Raw genomic sequence first — 27,033 nt, forward strand, 5'->3', positions numbered from 1 at the left:
CCCAGTTATCACTGGTTATTGTTCTAATCAGGCTGGCTTTGAAAAGGGAGGCACGCTCTCCTCCGGACAGCTCATTAAGATAACACACAAATGCAGCTCCCCCCGTCATCCTGCATTTATTAAAGTGGCCTTCATTTCAGCTCCTTTGTCTCACACAGGAACCTCTCCCCTTGTCAGCGCAATTGGAGCCAGATGGCAAAACAAAGCTGCTGTCTGGAGTGTTTAAAAGAGATACCTCAGACGGCAGAAGAATGAGCCGCTGAGCCCCTCTTCAGCTCACGCCCACCACCGTACGCATGCGCACCACCTCCCGCACAGGTGTGGCTTTCAAGGAAAAGAGAAAGGTGACGGGGTTGTTGAGGTGTCAGGAGAAAACAGTGGGTTGAGGTGGAGGGTCTTGGAGGTCTTCCTCCTCCAAGCCAGTACTGCACCTGTAGGTATGGGGGCCACTATGGGTTGCTCCTGCCACTGGGCTGCAGAGTTCACTTCGAAACATTCACAAGACATGCATTAGGGAAAGGAGCCATTGTCCACTCTGCCCAGAGACCTTCCTTCACCTCTCGGCTTATTAAAATCACATAGGATTAACTGTGGCGTTCACAGGGAGGCTAAATAATTCAATCACACTAAAAGAAGAGTCAAATGAATAACTTTAAAGACTAACGCTGGAGGGAGAGTCGTTCAGGCCTATACCTGGTATCCACCACGGCCTTGACTCAGAGCACAGAACTTGCTCTGCTTGCTAATTAAACAATTCAATCAGGACGCAATATTAAGTAGTATCACACAATTGTGCTGAAAAACGTGCTCACTGACCAAACATTAGTACTGCATTTAGACATTGCCCAGGATGAAGCAGAAATCCATTCCATCTAAGTTCTTTGCAATTCAATACAAAAATTGAATTAGAATGGGGTATGCATTGAGGAGTAATTAGCCTGTAAGTGTATGGTGTAAAAATGTGGTGATGGTTGTTCCAGATGTGCCTTGGCTGACCTGTCTTAGACCGCTCATCTTCCTGCAGTTCTTTGGCCTCTTCAAGCTCCTTGGCTGTGGAGAGAGAAGAGAAGCCATCAGACCATTAAACACACAGAAAGGACACAGGCACGCAATGCACTGTTCCTCTGGATTTCATAAGGCAGCAGCTCATTTAAACCTACGGTGTGCTCATGCTTCACGGCTCAGTCGGAGGCTGAGGCTGCATGTGGCACTGGACCACAGCTGCCCCCCTGGCCTGGCCCACTCACAAAGACAGTAATCACATTAAGCTACGGCCACTGGCCCTCCTCTCTGGAAACATACTGTCAACTGGGCCAGGCTAACAGAAACCACAGTGATGGGCACACACGTGCGCGTGGGCACACGGAGGTAGTAACAAACGTGCTCACGCACACACACACATACACACAAGCGCACCTACACACACGCACGCACACTCCAAAAATAGACCAGGAACAGAGGACGGCTGATTTGAATTTCCTGACACCATCCTCAGCTCCATTGTGTTAGAGAGAGAGTCTGCATTTAGTGTCAGACACTTACTGCACGCCCAGATTCAACTGATCATTGGACCAAATTAAACGTGAAAGCAACAATATTGTCTCTGAGTTTTTTTGTATCTGTGCTGCAATTTACAAGACTGACAGAGAGAGAAAATCCTTGCAAAATAACAAAAAGAATTGCGGCAGTAAAAAGGTTGGTATGTTTCATTTAAAATATATATGCTGCTTATATTAGTAGTATCCACAGTCCTTCATACATCACACTATTCCATTTCCGTTCCACATTCAAGTCTATTTTGTATTGGCATTTTGAAAACACCACACTCAGACAGTATGTGTATGCCCACAGGTTATAATTTCTCAGAGTGATTCATTCAAATCTCCAGCTTTTCAAGTGAGTTGTTTTCCCCCATTCTTCGCATGGCATACCTACCTATTTCTGGATCCCTCCTCAGAATGATTATCTGGGAGGATTTCACAGGAATCCATTTGAGAAGGTCACATATTTGAGCAGCTGTCCTCCTCTAAATTCTGGTGCCAAAGGGACATTTAGTTTAAACAAACATTCACTAGAAACCTTTACAGCATTTGTGTTTTTTGTGATGAAGACAGAGGGAATTGAATCACCGACCTCCTCTCTCTCTCTCTCTCTGTCTCTCTCTCTCTCTCTCTGTCTCTCTCTCTCTCTCTGTGTCTCTCTCTCTCTGTCTCTCTGTCTCTGTCTCTCTCTCTCTCTCTGTGTGTCTCTCTCTCTCTGTCTCTCTCTCTCTCTGTCTCTCTCTCTGTCTGTCTCTCTCTCTCTCTCTGTCTCGGTCTGTCTCTCTCTCTCTCTCTCTGTGTGTGTGTCTCTCTCTCTCTCTCTCTGTGTCTCTCTCTCTCTCTGTGTCTCTCTCTCTCTCTCTCTCTCTGTGTCTCTCTCTCTCTCTCTCTCTCTCTCTCTCTCTCTCTCTCTCTCTCTCTCTCTCTCTCAGTCTCCCTTTACCTCAGCACTATGACGTCACACTCTAGCTCTAAATGTTGGTTAGAAAATATGAATAATGAATGTGGAGTGTAAATGTTCTGTGAGAGACCTTGAGCCGCCTCTCCTCAGTTAACAGCCAACACTTCCTGTCCTGATGCAACAACCTCTGACACTATGGGAAGAACAGCCTCCAGGGACACTTCTACAGTACCAGGATGAACCAGGCAGCCTCTATGTCAATGTCAAAATGGTGGCTGCCATCCACAGAGTTTGAGTGAAATCTGCTCTGGCAAGGGGAAGCCATCATAAAACTCTGAGATGGATTTCAGAGTTTAGGTCCAATATAAGAAGGTTATTTAAGTGATTAGTTACATCCCATACGCATGCAGGGATAAAAAAAAGTGAGTGCAGCAGCTGGATGAAGCACCTGGAAGACAGAAGCTCACAGAAGACAGATATTCCCTGTACCCAGGGGAGTGATCTGAATCATCCATGTCCCCACGATGACCTTCATCTATCAGAGGGCCATTCGTCCCATGTCACCTCCACATAACACACTCCACATAACACACTCCACATAACACACTCCGAGGGTACGTCTGATTAAATCACACGCTAATTTAAATGTAAAAGGAGCTTCAGGAATATGGTACACTGGTCCATTTACAGAATATGTTGGACATGTATGGTATACACATTCATTAGGCAAGAAAGGACGGAAGGATGAAAGGAAGGAAGGGAGGGAGGAGGGAGGAAGGGAGGAAGGAAGGAAGGAAGGAAGGAAGGAAGGAAGGAAGGAAGGAAGGAAGGAAGGAAGGAAGGAAGGAAGGAAGGAAGGAAGGAAGGAAGGAAGGAAGGAAGGAAAGAAAAAGGGAAGCAAGGAAAAAAGGAAGTAAGGAAGAAAGATGTGTACTGCAACAAATACTAGTATAAATTGAGCTTTCATCTCCCAGACTCCAATCCCACTTGCTGCTCTGCCCGGTTAGGATACACATCCACTGCTCCATATACATTATGACAGGGAAGAAAAATGGCTTACTCTGTTTTGGACTAGTTTTGACCCTCTACCCTCACTACCCAGAGTTTCAGAGGAGAGCGTCAACTTCAATCTGGCCAAACCTTAAGAACACCATTAAAAGATAAGACAGCCTCAATTAGGTTGCACTTTCCTGCTTCCTGCAGTTCCAACAGCTGTGAATGTGCACTTCAACACATCTCCACATCTGTATTCATACGGTATCAATTTATCTGGGTGTGCGAGTCTGCGTGCTACTCGGCAAACAGGGATCATAAAGAACTTGGAAACATTCACAGACAGGGAACAGAATGAGTCTTAACCTCTCATTTAGCTGAGTGGTGCACCGCCAGTTAATCAACCCTCTCTCTCCACTACTACTGGAGGAGCAGCCTGCTCCTCCTGGTTACTGGAGAACAGGTCTGAGACCCCACAAGACCTTTTGCTCATGGTATAGAATCAGTGTTTCCCCTAGGATTCTTTTCAGCAGCAGCGGGCCGAAAAATAAATATATTATACTTTTATTTGCATGTTTTATATTTTGCAGTATATATGAAATGAATATAAGGGAAACACTGGGAATGTATTATAATACTCTCTCCCTCTCTCTTTCCGTTTCATTTTGATTTCATATGTTCCATCGAGCTATAATTATTCTTGCCTGTGCGTGTGTGTCAGTTCCAGATATATTTTTAAACCCCAGGGACCAGTGCAGACACTGGCTGACCTTTATTTAAATGTCTCCTCCACTCGGAGCACATCTCATTACAGCCAGGCCACCGGCTCCCCACCATACATCTCAGCTCAAAACTTTAGTTCTCTCAGTCACTCCCTACTCTGCTTGCAAGCCGTCCACAGCTATTCAGTAGTGCTAATTATCAGACTCTTCTAAATGAACTTCCTGCAGACAGACGGGGTCACAGCATCTCTCCACAGCAGCAGATAATCATATATACATACAAACACTGTCTGGGTGTTAAGATTTTTAACCAGCTGTCCAAGACACTGGCACCTCATGTTAACATGTCATCACTGGTAACCACCACTCTCCTCCCGCTGTCATCCCTGGTAACCACCACTCTCCGCCCCCTGTCATCCCTGGTAACCACCACTCTCCTCCCGCTGTCATCCCTGGTAACCACCACTCTCCTCCCGCTGTCATCCCTGGTAACCACCACGCTCCTCCCGCTGTCATCTCTGGTAACCACCACTCTCCTCCCGCTGTCATCCCTGGTAACCACCACTCTCCTCCCGCTGTCATCACTGGTAACTACCACTCTCCTCCCGCTGTCATCCCTGGTAACCACCACTCTCCTCCCGCTGTCATCCCTGGCAACCACCACTCTCCTCCCGCTGTCATCCCTGGTAACCACCACTCTCCGCCCCCTGTCATCTCTGGTAACCACCACTCTCCTCCCGCTGTCATCCCTGGTAACCACCACTCTCCTCCCGCTGTCATCACTGGTAACTACCACTCTCCTCCCGCTGTCATCCCTGGTAACCACCACTCTCCTCCCGCTGTCATCCCTGGCAACCACCACTCTCCTCCCGCTGTCATCCCTGGTAACCACCACTCTCCTCCCGCTGTCATCACTGGTGACAACCACTCTCCTCCCGCTGTCATCTCTGGTAACCACCACTCTCCTCCCGCTGTCATCCCTGGTAACCACCACCGTCCTCCCACTGTCATCAATGGTAACCACCACTCTCCTCCCGCTGTCATCTCTGGTAACCACCACGCTCCTCCCGCTGTCATCACTGGTAACCACCACGCTCCTCCCGCTGTCATCTCTGGTAACCACCACTCTCCTCCCGCTGTCATCTCTGGTAACCACCACTCTCCTCCCGCAGTCATCCCTGGTAACCACCACGCTCCTCCCGCTGTCATCAATGGTAACCACCACTCTCCTCCCGCTGTCATCTCTGGTAACCACCACTCTCCTCCCGCAGTCATCCCTGGTAACCACCACTGTCATCCCACTGTCATCAATGGTAACCACCACTCTCCTCCCGCTGTCATCTCTGGTAACCACCACGCTCCTCCCGCTGTCATCACTGGTAACCACCACGCTCCTCCCGCTGTCATCTCTGGTAACCACCACTCTCCTCCCGCTGTCATCACTGGTAACCACCACGCTCCTCCCGCTGTCATCACTGGTAACCACCACGCTCCTCCCGCTGTCATCTCTGGTAACCACCACTCTCCTCCCGCTGTCATCTCTGGTAACCACCACTCTCCTCCCGCAGTCATCCCTGGTAACCACCACTCTCCTCCCGCTGTCATCACCGGTAACCACCACGCTCCTCCCGCTGTCATCTCTGGTAACCACCACCCTCCTCCCACTGTCATCACTGGTAACCACCACTCTCCTCCCGCTGTCATCACCGGTAACCACCACGCTCCTCCCGCTGTCATCACCGGTAACCACCACGCTCCTCCCGCTGTCATCTCTGGTAACCACCACTCTCCTCCCGCTGTCATCCCTGGTAACCACCACCCTCCTCCCGCTGTCATCACTGGTAACTACCACTCTCCTCCCGCTGTCATCTCTGGTAACCACCACGCTCCTCCCGCAGTCATCACTGGTAACCACCACTCTCCTCCCGCTGTCATCACCGGTAACCACCACGCTCCTCCCGCTGTCATCTCTGGTAACCACCACTCTCCTCCCGCTGTCATCACCGGTAACCACCACGCTCCTCCCGCTGTCATCCCTGGTAACCACCACCCTCCTCCCGCTGTCATCACTGGTAACTACCACTCTCCTCCCGCTGTCATCTCTGGTAACCACCACGCTCCACCCGCAGTCATCCCTGGTAACCACCACCCTCCTCCCGCTGTCATCCCTGGTAACCACCACCCTCCTCCCACTGTCATCACTGGTAACCACCACTCTCCTCCCCCTGTCATCTCTGGTAACCACCACTCTCCTCCCGCAGTCATCCCTGGTAACCACCACTCTCCTCCCGCTCTCATCCCTGGTAACCACGACTCTCCTCCCACTGTCATCCCTGGTAGCCACCACTCTCCTCCCGCTGTCATCCCTGGTAACCACCACCCTCCTCCTGCTGTCATCCCTGGCAACCATCACTCTCCTCCCGCTGTGTCTTCCACAAAATCTGGGCTCCAGTTTCACTATTATACAGATCATCTGCAGGCCTACTCTGAGGGTTTGGGAAAATCATTGGGACAGCCATTTTGCATTTGAACTAGTGTCCTCAGAAGGGTCTGAAAGCACCACGGGTTGTGTACATTATTCACCTCAATCAATTCCTCACACAATAGAACAATAAAAAACACACCTCTATAATAATCTCTATTGTAATGTCCAGCAGTATTATATCATCAATGTTTCTCTCTCACTTTCATCACTTTTGGCTCTAATAATGTTTTCTCTAATCTTTATACTGTTATGCTTATGCAAAGACGAAAGAAAGCACCCAATCACACCCTTCTTTAACCTTGGAAGATTCATGTGGGATTTTGGGAGTTGTTTCTTAAGAGGCGCCCAACTATCTCCATTGAAATGGGTGTTCAAGTGTAGTCTCTGCATGTGTTTATGGAACGGCTCAGTGTGTTCCTGTGAAAAGTGTTGTTCAGAAAGACAACAGAGCTGTTCGTGCTGTTGAGACAGACTGCAGAGTTGAGTGGACCTGCATTATCCTCCTCACAGTTGTTCAGACAGACAGACAGACAGACAGACAGACAGACAGACAGACAGACAGACAGACAGACAGACAGACAGACAGACAGACAGACAGACAGGTACCTGCTCTGTCCTCCTCACAGCTCTCCTTGATCTTCCTACGGCAGACTGCAGCCAGGGCGATGAGCAGACCCAGCAGACACACAGCCAGGCCCACCGTCACCCACAGAGCCACCGGGGGAAACACCATGTTCTGACCTGGGAGAGGGGGAGAGAGAGATTGAGAAAGGGGGAGGGAGGAAGATAGAGAAAGGGAGACAGATACAGTTAGTAGAGAGGAGGGCACTCAACATGGTCATCACCATGACTACCCCATCATCACCACTGCTATGGCTGCCTATTACCATTCCCATAACCATCACCATCATTTCACCATCATACAGTTGATGTCAGAAGATTACATGCACTTAGGTTGGAGTCAATAAAACTCGTTTTTCAACCACTCCACAAATTTCTTGTTAACAAACTATAGTTTTGGCAAGTCGGTTAGGACATCTACTTGGTGCATGACACAAGTCATATTTCCAACAATTGGTTACAGACAGATTATTTCACTTATAATTCACTGTATCACAATTCCAGTGGGTCAGAAGTTTACATACACTAAGTTGACTGTGCCTTTAATTAAACAGCAAGGAAAATCCAGAAAATTATGTCATGGCTTTCAAAGCTTTTGATAGGCTAATTGACATCATTTGAGTCCATTGGTGGTGTACCTGTGGATGTATTTCAAGGCCTACCTTCAAACTCAGTGCCTCTTTGCTTGACATCATGGGAAAATCAAAAGAAATCAGCCAAGACCACGTTCATCTGTACAAACAATAGTACACAAGTATAAACACCATGGGACCACGCAGCCGTGATACCGCTCAGGAAGGAGACAAGTTCTGTCTCCTAGAGATGAACGTACTTTGGTGCGAAAAGTGCAAATCAATCCCAGAACAACAGCAAAGGACCTTATGAAGATGCTGGAGGAAACAGGTACAAAAGTATCTATATCCACAGTAAAATGAGTCCTATATCGACATAACCTGAAAGGCCGCTCAGCAAGGAAGAAGCCACTGCTCCAAAACCGCCATAAAAAAGCCAAACTACGGTTTGCAACTGCACATGGGGACAAAGTTGTACTTTTTGGAGAAATGTCCTCTGGTCTGTTGAAACAAACATAGAACTGTTTGGCCATAATGACCATCGTTATGTTTGGAGGAGAAAGGGGGAGGCTTGCAAGCCGAAGAACACCATCCCAACCGTGAAGCACGGGGGTGGCAGCATCATGTTGGGGGGGGGTGCTTTGCTGCAGGAGGGACTGGTGCACTTCACAAAATAGATGGCATCATAAGGCTGGAAAATGATGTGGATATATTAAAGCAACATCTCAAGACATCAGTCAAGAAGTTAAAGCTTGGTCGCAAATAGGTCTCCAAATGGACAATGATCCCAAGCATACTTCCAAAGTTGTGGCAAAATGGCTTAAGGATAGCAAAGTCAAGGTATTGGAGTGGCCATCACAAAGCCCACACCTCAATTCTATAGAACATTTGTGGGTAGAACTGAAGCATGTGCGAGCAAGGAGGCCTTCAAACCTGACTCAGATACACCAGCTCTGTCAGGAGGAATGGGCCAAAATTCCCCCAACTTATTGTGGGAAGCTTGTGGAAGGCTACTCGAAACGTTTGACCCAAGTTAAACAATTTAATGGCAATGCTACCAAATACTAATTAAGTGTATGTAAACTTCTGACCCACTGGGAATGTGATTAAAGAAATAAAAGCTGAAAGAAATAATTCTCTCTACTATTATTCTGACATTTTACATTCTTAAAAATAAAGTGGTGATCCTAACTGACCTAAAACAGGGCATTTTTACTCGGATTAAATGTCAGGAATTGTGAAAAACTGAGTTTAAATGTATTTGGCTAAGGTGTATGTAAACTTCCGACTTCAACTGTATGTGCCCTAACCACATCATTATTGTCACCATATTACAGAATATCATCACCATCATCATCACCCTCCTTATATCATGCTTGTATCATCTGGATATTAAGGAACATTTTCTTTATTTGAAATGAACAAGATGTGGTGATTCATCGAGATCCATTTAACAAACACTTGAGTGTTAAAAACATGGCCAGATGGAAGAAATATCTCAGCAGTTGGAGTACTTTGTGTTGTCTTTTTCTACCCAACAGCCTTGGCACTGCAAAAGAGGATGTGGGCACTAGGTATCCTCATGCCTTCTGCTGCATTCACTATCTGTCATCTGGAGTAATGATGCCCAATGACATCACTCGGTTTTATCCTATTAATCAGAAATAGAAATAAAATATGATGTTGTATTTGTGTAATTCTGAAGTTACACTGCCAACGTAAAAAAACAAAACAGAGGCGGAGCATTCTTCTGACGGCTGTGAGGATGACTGTCTATCAGACAGCTTAGCACACAATTCACTCTAGAGAGACAATGAAATATCAAAGTGAGAGACGGCTTCTTGACAAGATAAAACCAACAAAAATCTGGTCAGCAAGACAAAGATACTGCAGACGTCCCCAAATTTCCCCAGGGCATTCCAATGTAACAGAATAAAGTAGAGAAGGAAAAACAGCTTGAGACACTAAATAGCTTGAAGGCTGGCTATAATACAAACTGGCCTCCTTCAGAGAACCCACTCTGGGAAGATAATTGTAAAAAGTCTCGAAATTGACTAGCGTTGGGATGGAGAAATGACCAAGCATCTGTAAGGACTTGGCACAGGACAAACGGAGAGGACAGAGAGACACTATTGCACAGCCAAGATGGAGGTCAATAGGAAGCCTCTTTCCTATTGAGAGAGAGAGAGAGAGAGAGAGGGGACTGCTGTCCATTGCAGTGGATGAGGAGGGCCAGGAATGTGTCATAATGGTAGATGAGACAGGATGCAGAGAAATGGAGAGCTCTAAGGGGGGGGAAGTTGGGGTGGCATTCTCTGAGTAAGACAGAAAAGGTTAATTTCACTGAATTCCACCTCCTATCTGTTTGTTTACCTTTTATTTGGCCAAGTAAGTTGAGTGTTTGAATCAAAACATGTTTTGACAGTATGTGGCCATGTGAGCCTTCATTCGTATGTGATTGTTGGAACACATTATGGGAAGCAAGATTATGCTTAACCACGTAATCCTATTTATGATTAACCACATTACATGGCTATTGTATGATATGCCATAAAGAATCATACACTATATATATTTTGGCATATATTTAGGAGGGCTTATGATGCAATCCTGGTGCTATATTCAATCAAAAACAATTGGTTTTCAGAGGGACTGATAATGTTTAACATAAGGGTGTTTGGGCGGACCATAATCATCATTGAAATGTGACAGATGTGGATGTGCTGGATGTGTTACTACAGATTGGCTTCTAATAAACTCTGTTCCAGCCCAAACCGATATCAACAGCAACTTGTCATATAGAGAAAGGAGAAAACCTAGATAGTCCATCTTGTCATTTTGACAAAGCAGTATATAGTTCCTTGGGCCAACCATGACTGATGGGCTCCACTGTCTCTCTATAGAGCTCTTTGCTCTGTGCTATTTAAAGGATGACCACTGTAACCGTGTTAATACCAAATGCAAAGGCCAAATTACAGATGAATGTTAGGTAGTACCGTGCTCTGCTCGCTGTACGCTCTGATTCGTGCATGAAGTGTCCACATAGAGCTATAATAAGACAGAGAAGTAATGAATGTGTCTGGCACTTTGAAGCAGAGCAGAGCTGTGCTCTCAGCTTCTCCCTCTCTCTCACCCCTCCCTCCATTTTCTCAATCCCTAAGGGCAGGCTGATCAAGACAAATGTCGTAGTCGGCTATCATTTCAGCGCTGGGGCCCCAAAGGGCTGCAGGATCATATTTTTCTTTTTCTCTTGTTTGATGATGTGATTTTGTTTTCTTCAGAAAGAGATTTGTCTCTAATGGCTCTGTTTACCTATCGTCTCTTTCCCCTCCACCCATTCCTTCTCTACTGGGGTGAGGATGGAGTGTTTTGGGCTGCCTGTCACATCATTGAAAGTCGGGAGACTGCAGAGCTGCAGTAATGGGGCCACAGAGGTGCAACTTCTGGGCTCTGCACTGAACTCAACACATACAGTTTATAGAAGCAAAACACAGGTCTATTGATGTAAACATCACTTTACAGTAATTACAGTGAGATAAGACTTGGAGGTTGGACTGGACTACAGCCCTTAAATATTATCAGGCAGGTCGACTTGAGTGTAGGTGTCGAAAGGAAGCGAAATAAAAAGGTAAAAATATATTTTTTTATGAGAGTGAATGGTAGTATGATTAAACACCACCTAGATATGGACTCTTACTCTTACCAAAAAATACATTTAACTCCCCATTCATTCTATAAGACACATAGGGGGCCTCACGCAGGCCAAGCTGTAGGTAAAATCCCAGATTGGCATTCATTTTCCTGGAGCCAGAGTGTTTTAAGTTCAGCCAGTGCCTACAGTGGAATAAAGTGCTCAGTCCTGGCCTGTCGTATCAGATTGTCTCAGTTCTACATCGTCATGACAGACGAAGGATCAAAGCTGCTTTCTCTATCTGCGGGTGTCAGCTGAGTTTTACATTTACACAGGACAAAAAAACACCTCCTTAACTGGGACCGAAGGAGAATAATGTCCCCTGACAGACAGACAGACAGACAGACAGACAGACAGACAGACAGACAGACAGACAGACAGACAGACAGAGAGAGAGAGACAGAGCGACACCCCACCACAGGCTAACAGGAGCCCCAGGGCTCATTCCAGGCAGGCAGGCTGGGGAATGAGGAGGAGCATAGAGGGGGTCAATAAGCTGCCTCTTTCATTGTGAGGCTAAACCAAAGGCCTGGCAGCCCTGGCCTTCAGAGCTGCTCAGGGCTGGTGTGATGTGAGAGGATCAGGGGACAGATGGTGGTTCAGTGGGGATGACAGGGAGGCAGGGTGGACTGGAGGATAGCCCTAGGGTGGAGGGACACTGAGGCCCAACCCTGCTGGAGGGTCTTGTATCCCCCATGGCCCAGAAGAAGAAGTCAAGGCCACACTGCAGAGAGGAAGAACAGGCATGAGAGAATGGACAGAGAGAGAGAGAGAGAGAGAGAGAGAAGGAGAGAGAGAGAGAGAGAGAGAGAGAGAGAGAGAGAGAGAGAGAGGAGAGAGAGAGAGAGAGAGGAGAGAGAGGAGAGAGAGAGAGAGAGAGAAGACCCGTCTGTGCGTTTGGACTGAAAATAAAGAAAGACCGACAGAAAGACAGAAAGAGAGACAGAGAGTGAGTGGCGAGAGAGAGAGCACGCGAGAGCGAGAAACGAGAAAGAGAGAGGTCCACAGGACTGTTAAAAAGCATTCTGCATCTCTGCAATGATGAGTGATGAGTCAGTTAAAGGGGCAGGAGAAATTCATTGTGTGATTACACAGTATAACACAAGAGACAACGAAGCCGAGATGAACGCACGTAAAACCCATTGGGACAATAGCAGCCAGTCGACCTAAATCACATTCACAACCCAGTCTGCTGTGTTCACACCTCGCTGGGAACAACAGCTCTGCAATCACCAATCAACAATCAATCAATCAACAATAAGCTGCCTGGTGATTTAAAGCTTTATTTCCTTCCCTTCATTTAGCAGTTGTGAGATCTGGGAGGACTGTGATAGGCTGGCAGTCATAATAACAACAGTGAAGGAAACAAGAAGCCAGAGCAGTGTCCGAGGTCAAGGCTCGGCCAGACTAGAAGACAGACAGAGAGAAGACATGATTTCCTTTTTTCTATTTGGGGGAATAATTGAATTTAATGGCCGACTTTGTGTTTGTTTCAGACTCACACCCATTGTCACACTTCATCACGGTCAGAGAAGGTGATCAAAACCTTGCCTCCGCCTACAGCATGAAAGGGCTAGCTGCTAGAGGTAGCGCTGCCTCTCTGCCGTCTGTCCTCTGACTGTCCCCGGGTGCATATCTCACAGAAAGGGAGGACAAGGAGGAGCTCACCTCACCGGGAGAGGAAAAACTTGGCAAACTGAGATGGATGAGCACAGCTTTTTGTCCTGTCAGCAGCTTTGCACTGAGCATTCTCCCCCATTTCTTGCATTTGAATGAATTGCTTTTCGGCTAGATACCACAGAGCTGTCTTATTGGCATGCAGGGAGGGTATAACCGCCTCTCTAGGACAACCCAGCTCACATTTACTTACACAATTTGTTTGACATTATTGCCCTGATTTGATGCCGTGGTCTTGAGGAAAACACAAAAATATTATGTGCACGTGGGTGCATTTAAGACAGAATAGTGACTCTGCAGTTATTGGAAGAAAGTTTTCTAACCACACTTTTTTTCACAGAGGAACCCATAAAAGCCAGCTGGAGGTGGTGGGCGGTGTTTCGTGTGTGTGTGTGTGTGTGTGTGTGTGCACATGTGTATGTGTATGCCTCTGTGCATGTGTGTGTGTTGTTTGTTGTGGGTGTGTGTGACTGGGCTGGGATAGAAATAAGGCCTGCATGCAGTACCATTAGCCCACTCTCAAACTCTAAGCTGTCTTTCATGCACATCAGGAAGTAGCTTGTGACCTTTCTCCTGGGATGGATGCTTGGCTCTAGGTTCCCTGCCTTTACTTCACCATTTAGCACAACGCTGCTGAGAGTTTAGAATAGTGAGTTGCAGTGGGAGGTCACCTGCTCGCCTCAATGAGTTTGACTACTGATGTGATCGATCCAGAAGTGAATACCAGTCCAGTGGTTCCTCCGACCAACCCCGCAGCCTTGCACCTCAATGGTCATGTTCCCTTGAGACAGCCTGGATTGAACATGGAATGGCCGGGTTAGGGGAACAATTGTCTGGTATTGGCTGTACTGAGCTGGACCTAGTCTCCAAGCGTAGGCAAGTCACACATATTGAGACATCGTCCCTATGGGCCTCTAGATTAACTTCTCACTAAGACACTAGTGTCTCACCCTGCATAAAGACTAACCTACAGACAGAGACAGAGCACTCACAATAATAAAAATGTACTTTCATCTCCCATCCGTTTCACTATAATTCAATACAATCTTTTAAAAAATCCCTCCAGATAAATATCCAAAATGTCTGACTGTGCTATAAAAAAATTGCTTACAAATATAAAAAATAGGGCCATAAAGAAATTCCCAATCTTATCTAGTGTCTAGTGAAAACAAACTGTCGGCATCAGAGGTTTTGGTTTTAATACTCTCACAGCTAGGAATAGTTTTCAGTGTAACACATCCATATAAATACTGGTTTGGCCGTGCATTTAAACAGTGTGTGGGGAATCTAATCCTCAGGTAAATTCACTGGGGTGATTTCAAATGTCATTCCAGCAAGGTTAACACGATTTTCTCATCCTTAGTTTACAGTGTACCAGAATCAGACTGTATACCCAGTATGACGGCTAATTAAGCATGTTAGCATCCTAAGCATGTTTCAGACTGAGGGAGGGAGTGAATGTGTGGCGGTGGAGTTGATCAAAATCAAATCAAATGTATTTGTCACATACACATGGTTAGCAGATGTTATTGCGAGTGTAGCGAAATGCTTGTGCTTCTAGTTCTGACCATGCAGTAATATCTAACAAGTAATCTACCAATTCCACAACAACTACCTTGTACACACAAGTGTAAAGGAATGAATACGAATATGTACATAAAAATATATAAATGAGTGATGGCCGAACGGCATAGGCAAGATGTAATAGATGGTATAGAGTACAGTATATACATATGAGATGAGTATTGTAGGGTATGAAAACATATAAAGCAGCATTGTTTAAGGTGGCTAGTGATACATTACATCAGGATGGCAAGATGCAGTAGATGGTATAGAGTACAGTATATACATATGAGATGAGTAATGTAGGTTATGAAAACATTATGTAAAGTGGCATTGTTTAAAGTGGCTAGTGATACCTCTAATTACATCAAGATGGAAAGATGCAGTAGATGGTATGGTGTACAGTATATACATATGAGGTGAATAATGTAGGTTATGTAAACATTATCTAATATAAATAATATAAAGTGGCAAGTGATAAATTGATTACATCAATTTTCCCATTATTAAAGTGACTTGAGTTGAGTCAGTATGTTGGCAGCAGCCACTCAATGTTAGTGGTAGCTGTTTAACAGTCTGATGGCCTTGAGATAGAAGCTGTTTTTCAGTCTCTCGGTTCCAGCTTTGATGCACCTGTACTGACCTCGCCTTCTGGATGGTAGCGGGGTGAACAGGCAGTGGCTCGGGTGGTTGTTGTCCTTGATGATCTTTTTGGCCTTCCTGTGACATCAGGTGGTGTAGGTGTCCTGGAGGGCAGGTAGTTTGCCCCCGGTGATGCGTTGTGCAGACCTCACTACCCTCTGGAGAGCCTTCCGGTTATGGGCGGAGCAACTACCGTACCAGACGGTGATACAGCCCGACAGGATGCTCTCGATTGTGTATCTGTAAAAGTTTGTGAGTGTTTTTGGTGACAACCCGAATTTCTTCAGCCTCCTGAGGTTGAAGAGGCGTTGCTGCGCCTTCTTCACCACACTGTCTGTGTGGGTGGACCATTTCAGTTTGTCCGTGATGTGTACGCCGAGGAACTTAAAACTCTCCACCCTCTCCACTACTGTCCCGTCAATGTAGATAGGGGGCTGCTCCCTCTGCTGTTTCCTGAAGTCCACGATCATCTCCTTTGTTTTGTTGACATTGAGTGTGAGGTTATTTTCCTGACACCACACTCCGAGGGCCCTCACCTCCTCCCTGTAGGCCGTCTCGTCGTTGTTGGTAATCAAGCCTACCACTGTAGTGTCGTCTGCAAACTTGATGATTGAGTTGGATGCGTGCATGGCCACATTCACTAGCCTAGTATGAGAAGAACTGGAACCACAGTGTCTCGTCCAGTCATACCCCTGCTGGCCCGTCTATCCCCCACCTCGACCAGCCCTCCTCAGCTCCTCGCTGCGTGTCAGCTCTGCCGAGACCTCCATTAAAAACTGCTCTGACGTCTCCTGTAGCTGACAGAGACTCCATCACTTCAGCATGCCCTCCTCTCAGGAGTAACTGGCATTAAGATGTCGGAAGAGGCAGAGTGGACTATCGATTTCTCACCACATCCATTTCGTTCCTCCTTCGGCCGTAACAGCTGAGGCAAACTTTAGGTTGCAATAATCAGTTTAACAAGTCTTGTTCTCTAAATTTTTAATTAGTTTTCAAACAAGGGTCTGACTACAAGAGGGCAGAAGATGTGTAGGAGGGAATCGCTAGTGACAGCTATCAGCATCTCTGCCGACAATCTGCCGGGCTGATCGTGTCTGATATGAGTGGATAGGCTGAGAGCAAATAGACAAGGCCGCACTGCAGAGAGGAAGAGCAGGCAGGAGAGAGAGAGGGAGACCATTTGAATGGCTACTGTCAAGTACAGCCCTAATCCTAACTCTATAGCCTCAATGTTTTACGGGAATAAACACTACCAACAGCCCCTCTGATTGGCTCTTGGGCATGCGAGTTCTTTACCAGGATCTATTTGAAGGTGTGAGAGTTAACACGCGACAGAGGTGACACCCCAGAGAATATCATCATCATCACAGACTCCACTATCTGATATAGTATAGCATGAAAGGTTGATGTGTTTACCCCCCCGCCACTCAGCAATATAAACATTTGTAGACACCCACAACATTAAAGATCTTCTTGCATCCATCCTAAACCCTCAGTTGAGTGAGTTTGTTCTTTAGTATGCCTTCTCCTCTGTGCAGTATCACTAGGAGAATATATAATGACAGAATTTCTTAAAAAGACATGCCTCTGTATATCTTTGCCTAAGGCTCTCATTATAAAACAACATTTCTCATTTTGCTCTGCTGCAGTCTTTGGTGGTTACTGAAGAGATGAATATTCTCAGAGCACTCAGGAGCAGCTGGCTACGACCCTGCCACTGCCTCTGTATCAGGTCAGCTCTGTCTCCACCAACCACACAGCTGCACATCTCTAGGAGACTGCTACATATTCTCACATTCACAATAAAAATAGTCTTAATAAGAATGATTTAAACGCAAACATAGTGGGGCAATCAGTTGTTTCTTGTTTCCATAGAAATGCAAAGCAATGCTTTGGAGTAAAACATGCTAATTGGTGACTTCTTCTACTGCATGAGTAATTTCCTGGTCTTAAGTACAGATTTTTGGGTGGGTGGTGATAATATGGATGTTTTCCTAACATAATGTAGCTGACAGGGACATAAGGTCCAAATAAGGTAGATAACAGAAGCCCCAGTTTGTCAAATTTACTTAAATTCAATTTGTATGTGTGTATGGAGAGAGAGAGAGAGAGAGAGAGAGAGAGAGAGAGAGAGAGAGAGAGAGAGAGAGAGACTTTAACTGCTTGGCAATTGCCATGCAGTTTGGCTGTGGATGTGACTTACTGGAGCCTCCTCTCCACTCAGATGGCAGAGTAAGGTGGAGGAGGTCTGTAACCTCCACTTCCACTCAGAGCATTACTACACTCACTTCTCCTTCACCCGACCTTCACTTAAAGAGCATGATGCTCCAGGCTGCTGCATTAGAAGAGACCACAGTATGGATACCAACGTCAAGCTAAATGTATTTTAACACTCTCCAACATTTTAACTTTAAGACCGTATGCCATGAGACTGCCCTGGATTTAAGGGCTCGGACACACCAATAACGTTTGCACTTCTAATTTACGAACCGAGAGCGCGCCGATTTTACATGTAGAATCATGCAAAAATGTTGTCAGCTAGCCGTCCACCAGCGGGTGGTCTATAAAACACAGCGTGCTGAACGATTGGCAGACGAACACCAGATCAACATATGGTGCGATGTGTGCGAGCCTTAATGAGGCCTTTTTCTCTGTCATACTGAACAAGAACCAATACTTTAATGCAAGAACAGACATTAGAAGCATACGGCAATATGGCAAATATATGGCAATGTGAAATCTGCTCAACACAAAATCCCATTGACCATTATATTATGACCATGATGGTGAATTCTTGATTACTTCATGGTGATAAGTACGCAATAAAAGAAAGTATTGCAGGGCCATAACAGCCAATCATATTGCTGAGGCTTACAATGTGAGGGCAAATCTTAAATAGTGTGCTCCTGCTATTAAAAAAATCTGTTTTTCAGCAACTTTACCACAGTGTCTGATCATTAGGCTACTGTATGGCTTCTGGGAATCAGGGCCCCAGGCCTTTGAAACCACTGGGAGGTGATTTTTTTTGCTCTCTCTCTCTCTCTCTCTCTCTCTCTCTCTCTCTCTCTCTCTCTCTCTCTACTTCTCTAAATAGAAATTAACTGTCTCTTATGCGATGTTCCATCTTAAACACACGCCCTCCAAATCCTTCATTAGCTATATAAATACCACACTGCTCCTTACTGTTGCATTAACTACAAAATATACATGGTTGATCTACTATTACCATACCCAGGGGCGCAACTTTCACTTGGGACGGTGGGGTCATGTCCCCCCCACATTCTGAAATTGCATTTTTGTCCGGCTGGATTTAGGACCGCGGACACCACAGAGTGGGCTAACAGGCTGCGTGAAGGCTGGCTGGCTGGACCAGCACGGGAGAGTTGAACATAGTTCAGTATGTATGTGTTGTGCTCTTTCACTGAGTTGTAAAAGCAATCAAAGTAGAAACTGGCTACTCTTTAGTTTGCTGATGTTAGCTGGCAAGGTAACTGCTGTTTAACTTAACAGAAACAAACTTGTGTTTATTCACAGTGCTGGGCTAGTATTGTAACTGACATGTAATATTAGCTAATGTTTCATCCCCTCTCAACTGAGGTGAATGAATTAGCTACGCTAGCTAGTAGCTACCACAGCCAGGTTAGCTCTAGCCTCTAGCAATCTGTCAGATAGCGATATGAGGTGGCTATTATTACTATCTAACTGCAGTTGTTTGTATAGAAATGTTTTGTAGCCTTTGTTTCAACAGAAGTAAATGAACTTGGCTAGCTTTCGCCAGTTGATGTACCAATAGAGAGAGCTGGCCAAATGTTGGCTAACGTTAGCTATTCTTTTCGCCTGAATCAGACTAGACCTGAATCACACGATGAAACCATAAGCCAAACGATGTAAGATTGATATTCTGAATGTTTTCACTGCAATGTGTGTTTTTATTAGTCAGTATGGCAATTTAACGTCACAGTCTTCACTGTCAAGGTGCACAGTAGAGGTCTGGTGGGACCAATTTCATCATCCCTCTACCACCTGCATCTGCAGCTTTTCATACCGCACTCCGCCCACACCCGCTGGCTTTCTGACTCCCACCCGCTACCGCAAGAACTGGTTCCAAACCCAACCGTAGTCCCACAATGTTAGTTTAGGCGTATGTGACACAGCTCACATGCCAGCCATGGTCCCAGCAATTTTGCTCCCTATAGGCAATATCAAATGCACAAACATAACTTAGGAAATTGTTTAAATTACCAGAGATTCTCATATGGCCCTTATATTAGGCTATCTGTATTACTGGGCTATATCAAACAATATGATAGATGTAGTTTGTAGAGAGCAGAGTAGGAGAGACTTGCACTTTCTCTTGAGCTATTTTATAGCCTACCTTTAAGGAGTGGGAAGATGGGCGATCAATATCTAGGCCTATTTCTAGGCAATATAGTAAAGTATTTAGGTAGGACATTTCCTTGGAAAGATAACTGCCCAGTGCTTCTCCGCCCATGCATAGGATATAGCCTACTCTATTTAATTGAGACCACACGCGCACCTGATCTCGCAGGTATGACTACTGAACTTGAAGCAGCAAGAATGACGACAGCGACACTTCCTATGTTTTGCATAGGCCTATAGGATATAGCCTACCTTTTAGGAGGACGATTTGCTGGCAGAGACAAATAAATGGGTAAGCAATACTTATTGAAAATGAGAAGGCGCAACGCTCGCTCACCATAGTAGCCTATGCGCGCGTTGAGCCTTTTCCTTTCCAATGATGATTAAAGTTTTTGATTGCATTTCGACTCACGTTGGTTGAGCGCCCTCCACTTCTATCCATTATTTAATTTATTTCACCTTTATTTAACCAGGTAGGCTAGTTGAGAACAAGTTCTCATTTGCAACTGCGACCTGGCCAAGATAAAGCATAGCAATTCGACACATACAACAACACAGAGTTACACTTGGAATAAACAAAACATACAGTCAATAATACAGTAGAACAAAAGAAAACAAAAAGTCTATATACAGTGAGTGCAAATGAGGTAAGTTAAGGCAATAAATAGGCCATAGTGGTGAAGTAATTACAATATAGCAATTAAACACTGGAATGGTAGATGTGCAGAAGATGAATGTGCAAGTAGAGATGCTGGGGTGGAAAGGAGCAAGATAAATAAATAAATACAGTATGGGGATGAAGTAGGTAGATAGATGGGCTGTTTACAGATGGGCTATGTACAGGTGCAGTGATCTGTGAGCTGCTCTGACAGCTGGTGCTTAAAGCTAGTGAGGGAGATAAGTGTTTCCAGTTTCAGAGATTTTTGCAGTTCATTCCAGTCATTGGCAGCAGAGAACTGTAAGGAAAGACGACCAAAGGAGGAATTGGCTTTGGGGTGACCAGTGAGATATACATGCTGGAGCGCGTGCTAGAGGTGGGTGCTGCTATGGTGACCAGTGAGCTGAGATAAGGCGGGGCTTTCCCTAGCAGAGACTTGTAGATAACCTGTAGCCGTGGGTTTGGCGATGAGTATGAAGCGATGGCCAACCAACGAGAACGAACAGGTCGCAATTGTGGGTAGTGTATGGGGTTTTTGTGACAAAACGGATGGCACTGTGATAGACTGCATCCAATTTGTTGAGTAGTGTTGGAGGCTATTTTATAGATGACATCACCGAAGTCGAGGATTGGTAGGATGGTCAGTTTTACGAGGGTATGTTTCGCAGCATGAGTGAAGGATGCTTTGTTGCGATATAGGAAGCCGATTCTAGATTTAATTTTGGATTGGAGACGCTTAATGTGAGTCTGGAAGGAGAGTTTACAGTCTAACCAGACACCCAGGTATTTGTAGTTGTCCACGTATTCTAAGTCAGAGCCGTCCAGAGTAGTGATGCTGGACGGGTGAGCAGGTGCGGGCAGTGATCGATTGAATAGCATGCATTTAGTTTTACTTGCATTTAAGAGCAGTTGGAGGCCACGGAAGGAGAGTTGTATGGCATTGAAGCTCATCTGAAGGTTAGTTAACACAGTGTCCAAAGAGGGGCCAGAAGTATACAGAATGGTGTCGTCTGCGTAGAGGTGGATCAGAGAATCACCAGCAGCAAGAGCAACAATTATCAATAGCCTATTTATTTACAGACACTGTAGTAAAATAGTCTAATCATATTTAAATTAATTTCATATGCATAAATATTTCATAAAGTGATTCTCCGCCCACGTAGGCAGCCTACTCTATTTCAATGAGACCACACTTGATCTCTCATGCCCAACCAGGAGAGGTAGGCTACTGATGTTGAAGCAGCGAATTGTGTGAGAATAATGCGAAAAATATGTGCTTTTAAAACAATAGGTAGGCTAACGCATAGAAGGCAATCTGTGGGACAACAAAAAAGTTTTACATCCCGAAGTCGTCTGTCTGACCGCCCACAGCATGAAAAATGCCGGCCGCGCCGCAATGATCTCTGTCGGGACCCGCAGGTCCCGCTGGCTTCCCGCAGGAATGCAGCCCTCTAGTGCACAGTCAGTACACAACACTGCTCATCATGTCTTATGGTGACAGTGGTCCCAGCAGGGTCAGACAGCCAGGGAAGACCAGTCTACGGAGCTCAGGTGAATTTTGCAGTATATTAACAATATCAGTGAATGATTGAAAGTACCATCTTGAATTGATGGGTAGACCTACAGTAGCTACAAGACAGCAGTTTAAGTTTAACGCTACAGTCTGGGATCTGGGAATAATGGTCATTTCAATTATTGAACCATTGATTCTATTCTTGGATAATATAATGTATAAATGTACACCATGGCAATTCTTTGTCATGCCTCATCTCAGGAGGATCAGATGGTGACAGGGGTCTCAGCAGGGTCAGGCAGCCAGGGAAGACCAGTCTGTGATGGAGCTGAGGTGAATTTTTGCAGATACAACACTTTATTATCTCTGCGCAGCAAACACTGGACAAGACAGATGCTATTTTAAGGCAGTCCGACAAACCTTCAAAGTTGATGTCCAAACTGTATCAAGGGTTGATAGAGGCTTCTCCAAATGACACAAAACATGTCAAATAAAAATGTGAGAAAGACCTGGGAGACGCTATTGATGATGATGATAACTGGATATGTTAAAATGCCCCGTCATGTTCATATCATCTCAGAATTAAATTACTGCAGTTTAAGACCATCCAGTGAAACTGAATATCATGCACTCAGAAATGCATTCCTCTGCTTGAGGTGTAAAACACAAAAGGGTACATATTTGCATATGTTTTGTTCTTGTGAAGGCTGGCTGACTTCTGGCAAAGAGTATGTACTTTTATTTCAGCATGTCTACTGATTCTCCCTTCTCCCTGTTTTTGTTTGCTTGTAAATGTTGATACTGGTGGCTGTTATCTGAAGAACCTGTGTAACGAAGCTGTGTAGCTCAGTTGGTAGAGCATGGTGCTTGCAACGCCAGGGTTGTGGGTTTGATTCCCATGGTGAACCAGTATGAAAATGCATACACTCACTACTGTAAATCACTCTGGACAAGAGCAGCTGTAAAATGTGAAACATTTATAGTGGCTAAGAAATGTATTGCCATTCATTGGAAGGTTGGTTATCCTCCCACAATGTCAAGTTTTCTATCATTTCATTTATTACAAGATTAAGGGTATACTGGGCAACTTTCATAAGGTCTGGATGCCTTATACGGAATACAATGTGACTAAAGGAGACTATATTGAAAACATGCCCACGTCTGGGGAGATACCTATTTAGGCAATCCCTGGCTGCGCATTCCTGGCCCTGGGGGTCTGCCTTCCTGTGGGTTGTCACTCTGGCCTTGGCGTAACACACCCAAAACCAATAATGAATGTTTCACTAAGATCCTAAAGCTTAGTGGGATATGTTAGAATGTGACACTGCAGGGTGGTGGACACCTAGGAACAGGACGAGGTGACCCAGCTATATTGTTTGCAAGTGGGGTGTATTAGACTGTACTATTAGGCATATGACATTAATTATATGGAGTATTTACTGTTTCTGTTTGTTAATGTGTATTTGAGGTGTATGTGTTTTTTTTGGTTTCCAAACCTTTCTCTTGGGAATAAAAAAAAATTAAGGCGGGAACTGGGAAGGAAATTGTGTTGGGAGAGAGTTGAGTTATTGACTAGACTGGTGGGGTCAGGCGTGCAGGCAGCTCGGGCATGCAGGCAGCTCGGGCTGGCTGAAATTTGATATAAAGACAATCAAAAGTCTTAGTTTTGCTAGTCTATTGGTTATAGGTGCAACACAATATTTATTATTGAATTACCTTTGATCTAGTTCAGTCTTATTAATCATTTAAACATATTTAATAATGATAACTTATCTAGCTTGATGACTCTGGGCATTTTTGCTTACTTTTTGTTCTAAATAGAGACGCATATTGGATTGTGTAAAAATGCAGGAAATTAGCTTTAGATGCCCCAAAAAATAATGGGGGAGGACCCCCAGACCCCCTGCCAGGTTATGTCCCCCCCACTTCTAAAACCAAAGTGTACCTACTGACCATACCCCTCAGGTATTTTGAATCAAAAGGAAATGTTTCCATGTCCAAGTTAGTATAGCGTAGCCATACTATAACTATCACTGCCTCAGTCTCAGGCAATATCATGGTTGCAGATGCATGAAATGAGTGTATCACCACTGCAGCCAGGACCTTCACCAAGACTATACTGAGTGTACAAAACATTAAGGACACCTGCTATTTCCATGACAAATATTTACCAGGTGAACACAGGTGAAAGCTATGATCCCTTATTGATGTCACTTGTTAAATCCACTTCAATCAGTGTAGATGAAGGGGAGGAGATAGGTTAAAGAATACTTTTTTAGCCTTCAAACAATTGACATGGATTGTGTATGAGTGCCATTCAGAGGGTGAATGGGCATGACAAAAGTTTGAAGTGCGTTTGAACAGGGTATGGTAGTAGGTGCCAGGTGCACCGGTTTGTGTCAAGAACTGCAATACTGCTCACAGTTTCCCGTGTGTATCAAGAATGGACCACCACCCAAAGCACATTCAGCTAACTTGACACAACTGTGGGAAGCGTTGGATGTCAACATGGGACAGCATCCCTGTGGAAAGCTTTCGACACCGTGTAGAGTCCATGCCCAAAAGGGGGGGATGCAACTCAATATTAGGAAGGTGTTCCTAATATTTGGTATACTCAGTATATGTGGCCATAATGTTGTATGCGCTTCCATTGGCTGCTGTGATATAATGAACAGAGAGGGCCTCAGTCTTTACCCAGAAGTAATTTAGCAGGTGTGAACCTGGGGCCCTATAGGGGCCTCTAATCCTCTGACCTTCTTAGTGTGCTCCATTCGCTACCATTTATCTCATCCCCATCTCTATATCCAGCCAGCCAGCCAGCCAGGAGTCTAACAGAAGGCACAGCCTTTGGCTAAAGCGCAAAGGACTTGACTTGGTTAGCATTTAGCTTAGTTGGCATAGGGATCAGATATACACTGGTGGCTCTGGAAAGTCTATCAGGAAATTGTCATGCTCTCTGTATCTAATGTAGGATCATGCTGGTGCAGCAGTTTGAAATTCAAATGAAGTTGTATTAGTCCTTAAGCCTTGGGTCGGTTACGTACCATATGTTTTGTTACCATAGATATTAAACTATCTATCTTATTATGGATTTCAATATCATTTCACTAGAATCGCTTTCATTTTATCTTGCTATTTCTCTCAAAGCCATTTCTGCTACGGATGCCCGTGGTAATGTTTCTAAGGCAAACATAATGGAATTGCATCTTATTTGATAACGAGGGACGTCTACAGTACACGGTTGAGGCCCCAAATAACCACAGACGTAACACTAACAATGGCATCAGAAACCTTAACTACAGCAGTAGACTACAGCTTTGCTGCTCATCCCCCAGCAGCACAGCAAGTGGCTGGAAGTAGGCAGACACATACATTATAGATATGACAGGCAGTATAAGTCTGGGTCACTGAGATGTCTTGTGGCGTTGACGGAGAGTTGCACTTACTGCAGACACATCCCCCCCCCCCCCCCCCCCCGTCCGTCCGTCCGTCCGTCTGATGAAATTAAACACAGTTGACGAAATTAACAATGTGAAAGGATGGATTGAGTTCATTCCCCTGTGGACAGTTTGTCTGTTAATGTGACCTAAAGGAGATCCCGGCCCTCACAGCTTCCCTCTATCCACGCCAGTCTCATTTGGCTATGTCAAAGATGGCTGCCATGTTCTAATCAATGCTTCCATCACAAATGTAGGAGCATAATATTTGGTTTCGAGAGTTAAAGGGCTGTGATGACACTGTCCCTGCAGATGAAGGCAGATGACTCAGACTGACTGCAGTACTAAATCCTGAGTCAAGTTGAGTCATTTCAGTCACATTTACAGACAGTAAACAAACTCTTTTGAGTGGTTTAAGTCCATGCTGCAGGGAGGTAAGTACGAAGAGTCCTGGGCCAGTAACACACCTCTACAGGGAGACGCCCACACTAGCTCCATGCTTAACTTTCATAAATTTCACACCTTGTAATCAATTACTGGTCTCTAGAGCTATCAGTGAGGCGAGCTACCTTTTCCAGGAACGGGCCCAAGTCTCTCAGCGCCTCCTAATTGAAAAGACATATCACCGCTAGACAATACTCTTTGTGTATGGGCGGCCATTGATATGGACTGTTTCAAGGCACCAGAACAAAGCGATTTACGGAGGTTGCAAACATCTTTTGTGGGACAACAATGCATGGTCTTATCTGGTTTAAGAGAGTTTAAGCATAAAATAAATGGAAATGAATAATTAAACGACCAAGCCTTTGAAGGTATGCTCAACCGTTTTCTCTGGGCTACTCTCCGCGCAATGTCTCTCAAAAGGCTGCACCTAATATGATTTGAAATCGTAAAGCAGAGGCTGACGCCAGGCCTCCAGAAACCAATCCCTCTTACAGGATAAAACAGCAACTGTGTGAAATGTACACTGCAGGCCCCTTGGCTGAACCCCACTGATAGTCAGTCCCCCCTCACTGTGACTCTGGGAGGGAAAATAAAAAATGAGCTTGATCAGTGACAAAATAGGGCTTTTGCACTTTTACTGCAGTCATAAATATAATCTGTCTTGAAGAAGAAAGAAAGCAGGAGAGGAGTGCAGGGCTTAAAGAGAGAGGTTCCCTTCAGGCTCTGGGCAGGCATAAAGATGTCACAGTACTCCACAGTGTGGAAAGGAGAGGAGAGGAGGCCAGGACGTGCCCGATGCCATGCCATGGTGGCCTGGGACTGGGGCCGTGGACACTTATAGAGTCATGTACTGGTGATGGCTCCCCTGTGGTGAGGGGGAGGACAGGACAGGACCACACAGCAGGCCCAAGCCCACACACCCACACAGACTACCAGACAGCCACTCACAGTAGAGGTGTTCAGGCCGCAACGCTCCAACATTGTATTTTCAACTGCAGACATAAAATACATTTTGACATTCAGCCATCGTAAAGACCTTTTGTGCCAAAAGGAGACAGTGAAGATGACAACAGTGAACAGGAACAGGAAGGCATAAATCCCCAACACAATGAGAGGGAGCTCATTTTATCGCTGTGATTGTTGAGATGCTATAAGAGCAATGCAGTGAGCAGGAACTGGCCCGGCCCTAATCC

The 27,033-nt window shown here is 45.3% G+C and overlaps 1 protein-coding gene across 1 annotated transcript in view; it reads right to left on the reverse strand.

Moving 5' to 3' along the window:
- The window catches only part of LOC106562141 (CD276 antigen), a 79,552-nt gene that overhangs the window by 20,792 nt on the left and 31,727 nt on the right, over positions 1-27,033 (reverse strand). The window contains exons 5-6 of the mRNA XM_014126786.2: positions 7,249-7,383; positions 997-1,050 (exon numbers count right to left, since the gene is read on the reverse strand). Of these exons, the coding sequence (XP_013982261.2) occupies positions 997-1,050; positions 7,249-7,383 (189 nt within the window). The remainder of the gene's footprint in view (positions 1-996; positions 1,051-7,248; positions 7,384-27,033) is intronic.

Source organism: Salmo salar, chromosome 11 (genome assembly GCF_965601325.2).
Source record: "Salmo salar chromosome 11, fSalSal1, whole genome shotgun sequence".
In the NCBI taxonomy this organism is placed as follows: Eukaryota; Metazoa; Chordata; class Actinopteri; order Salmoniformes; family Salmonidae; genus Salmo; species Salmo salar.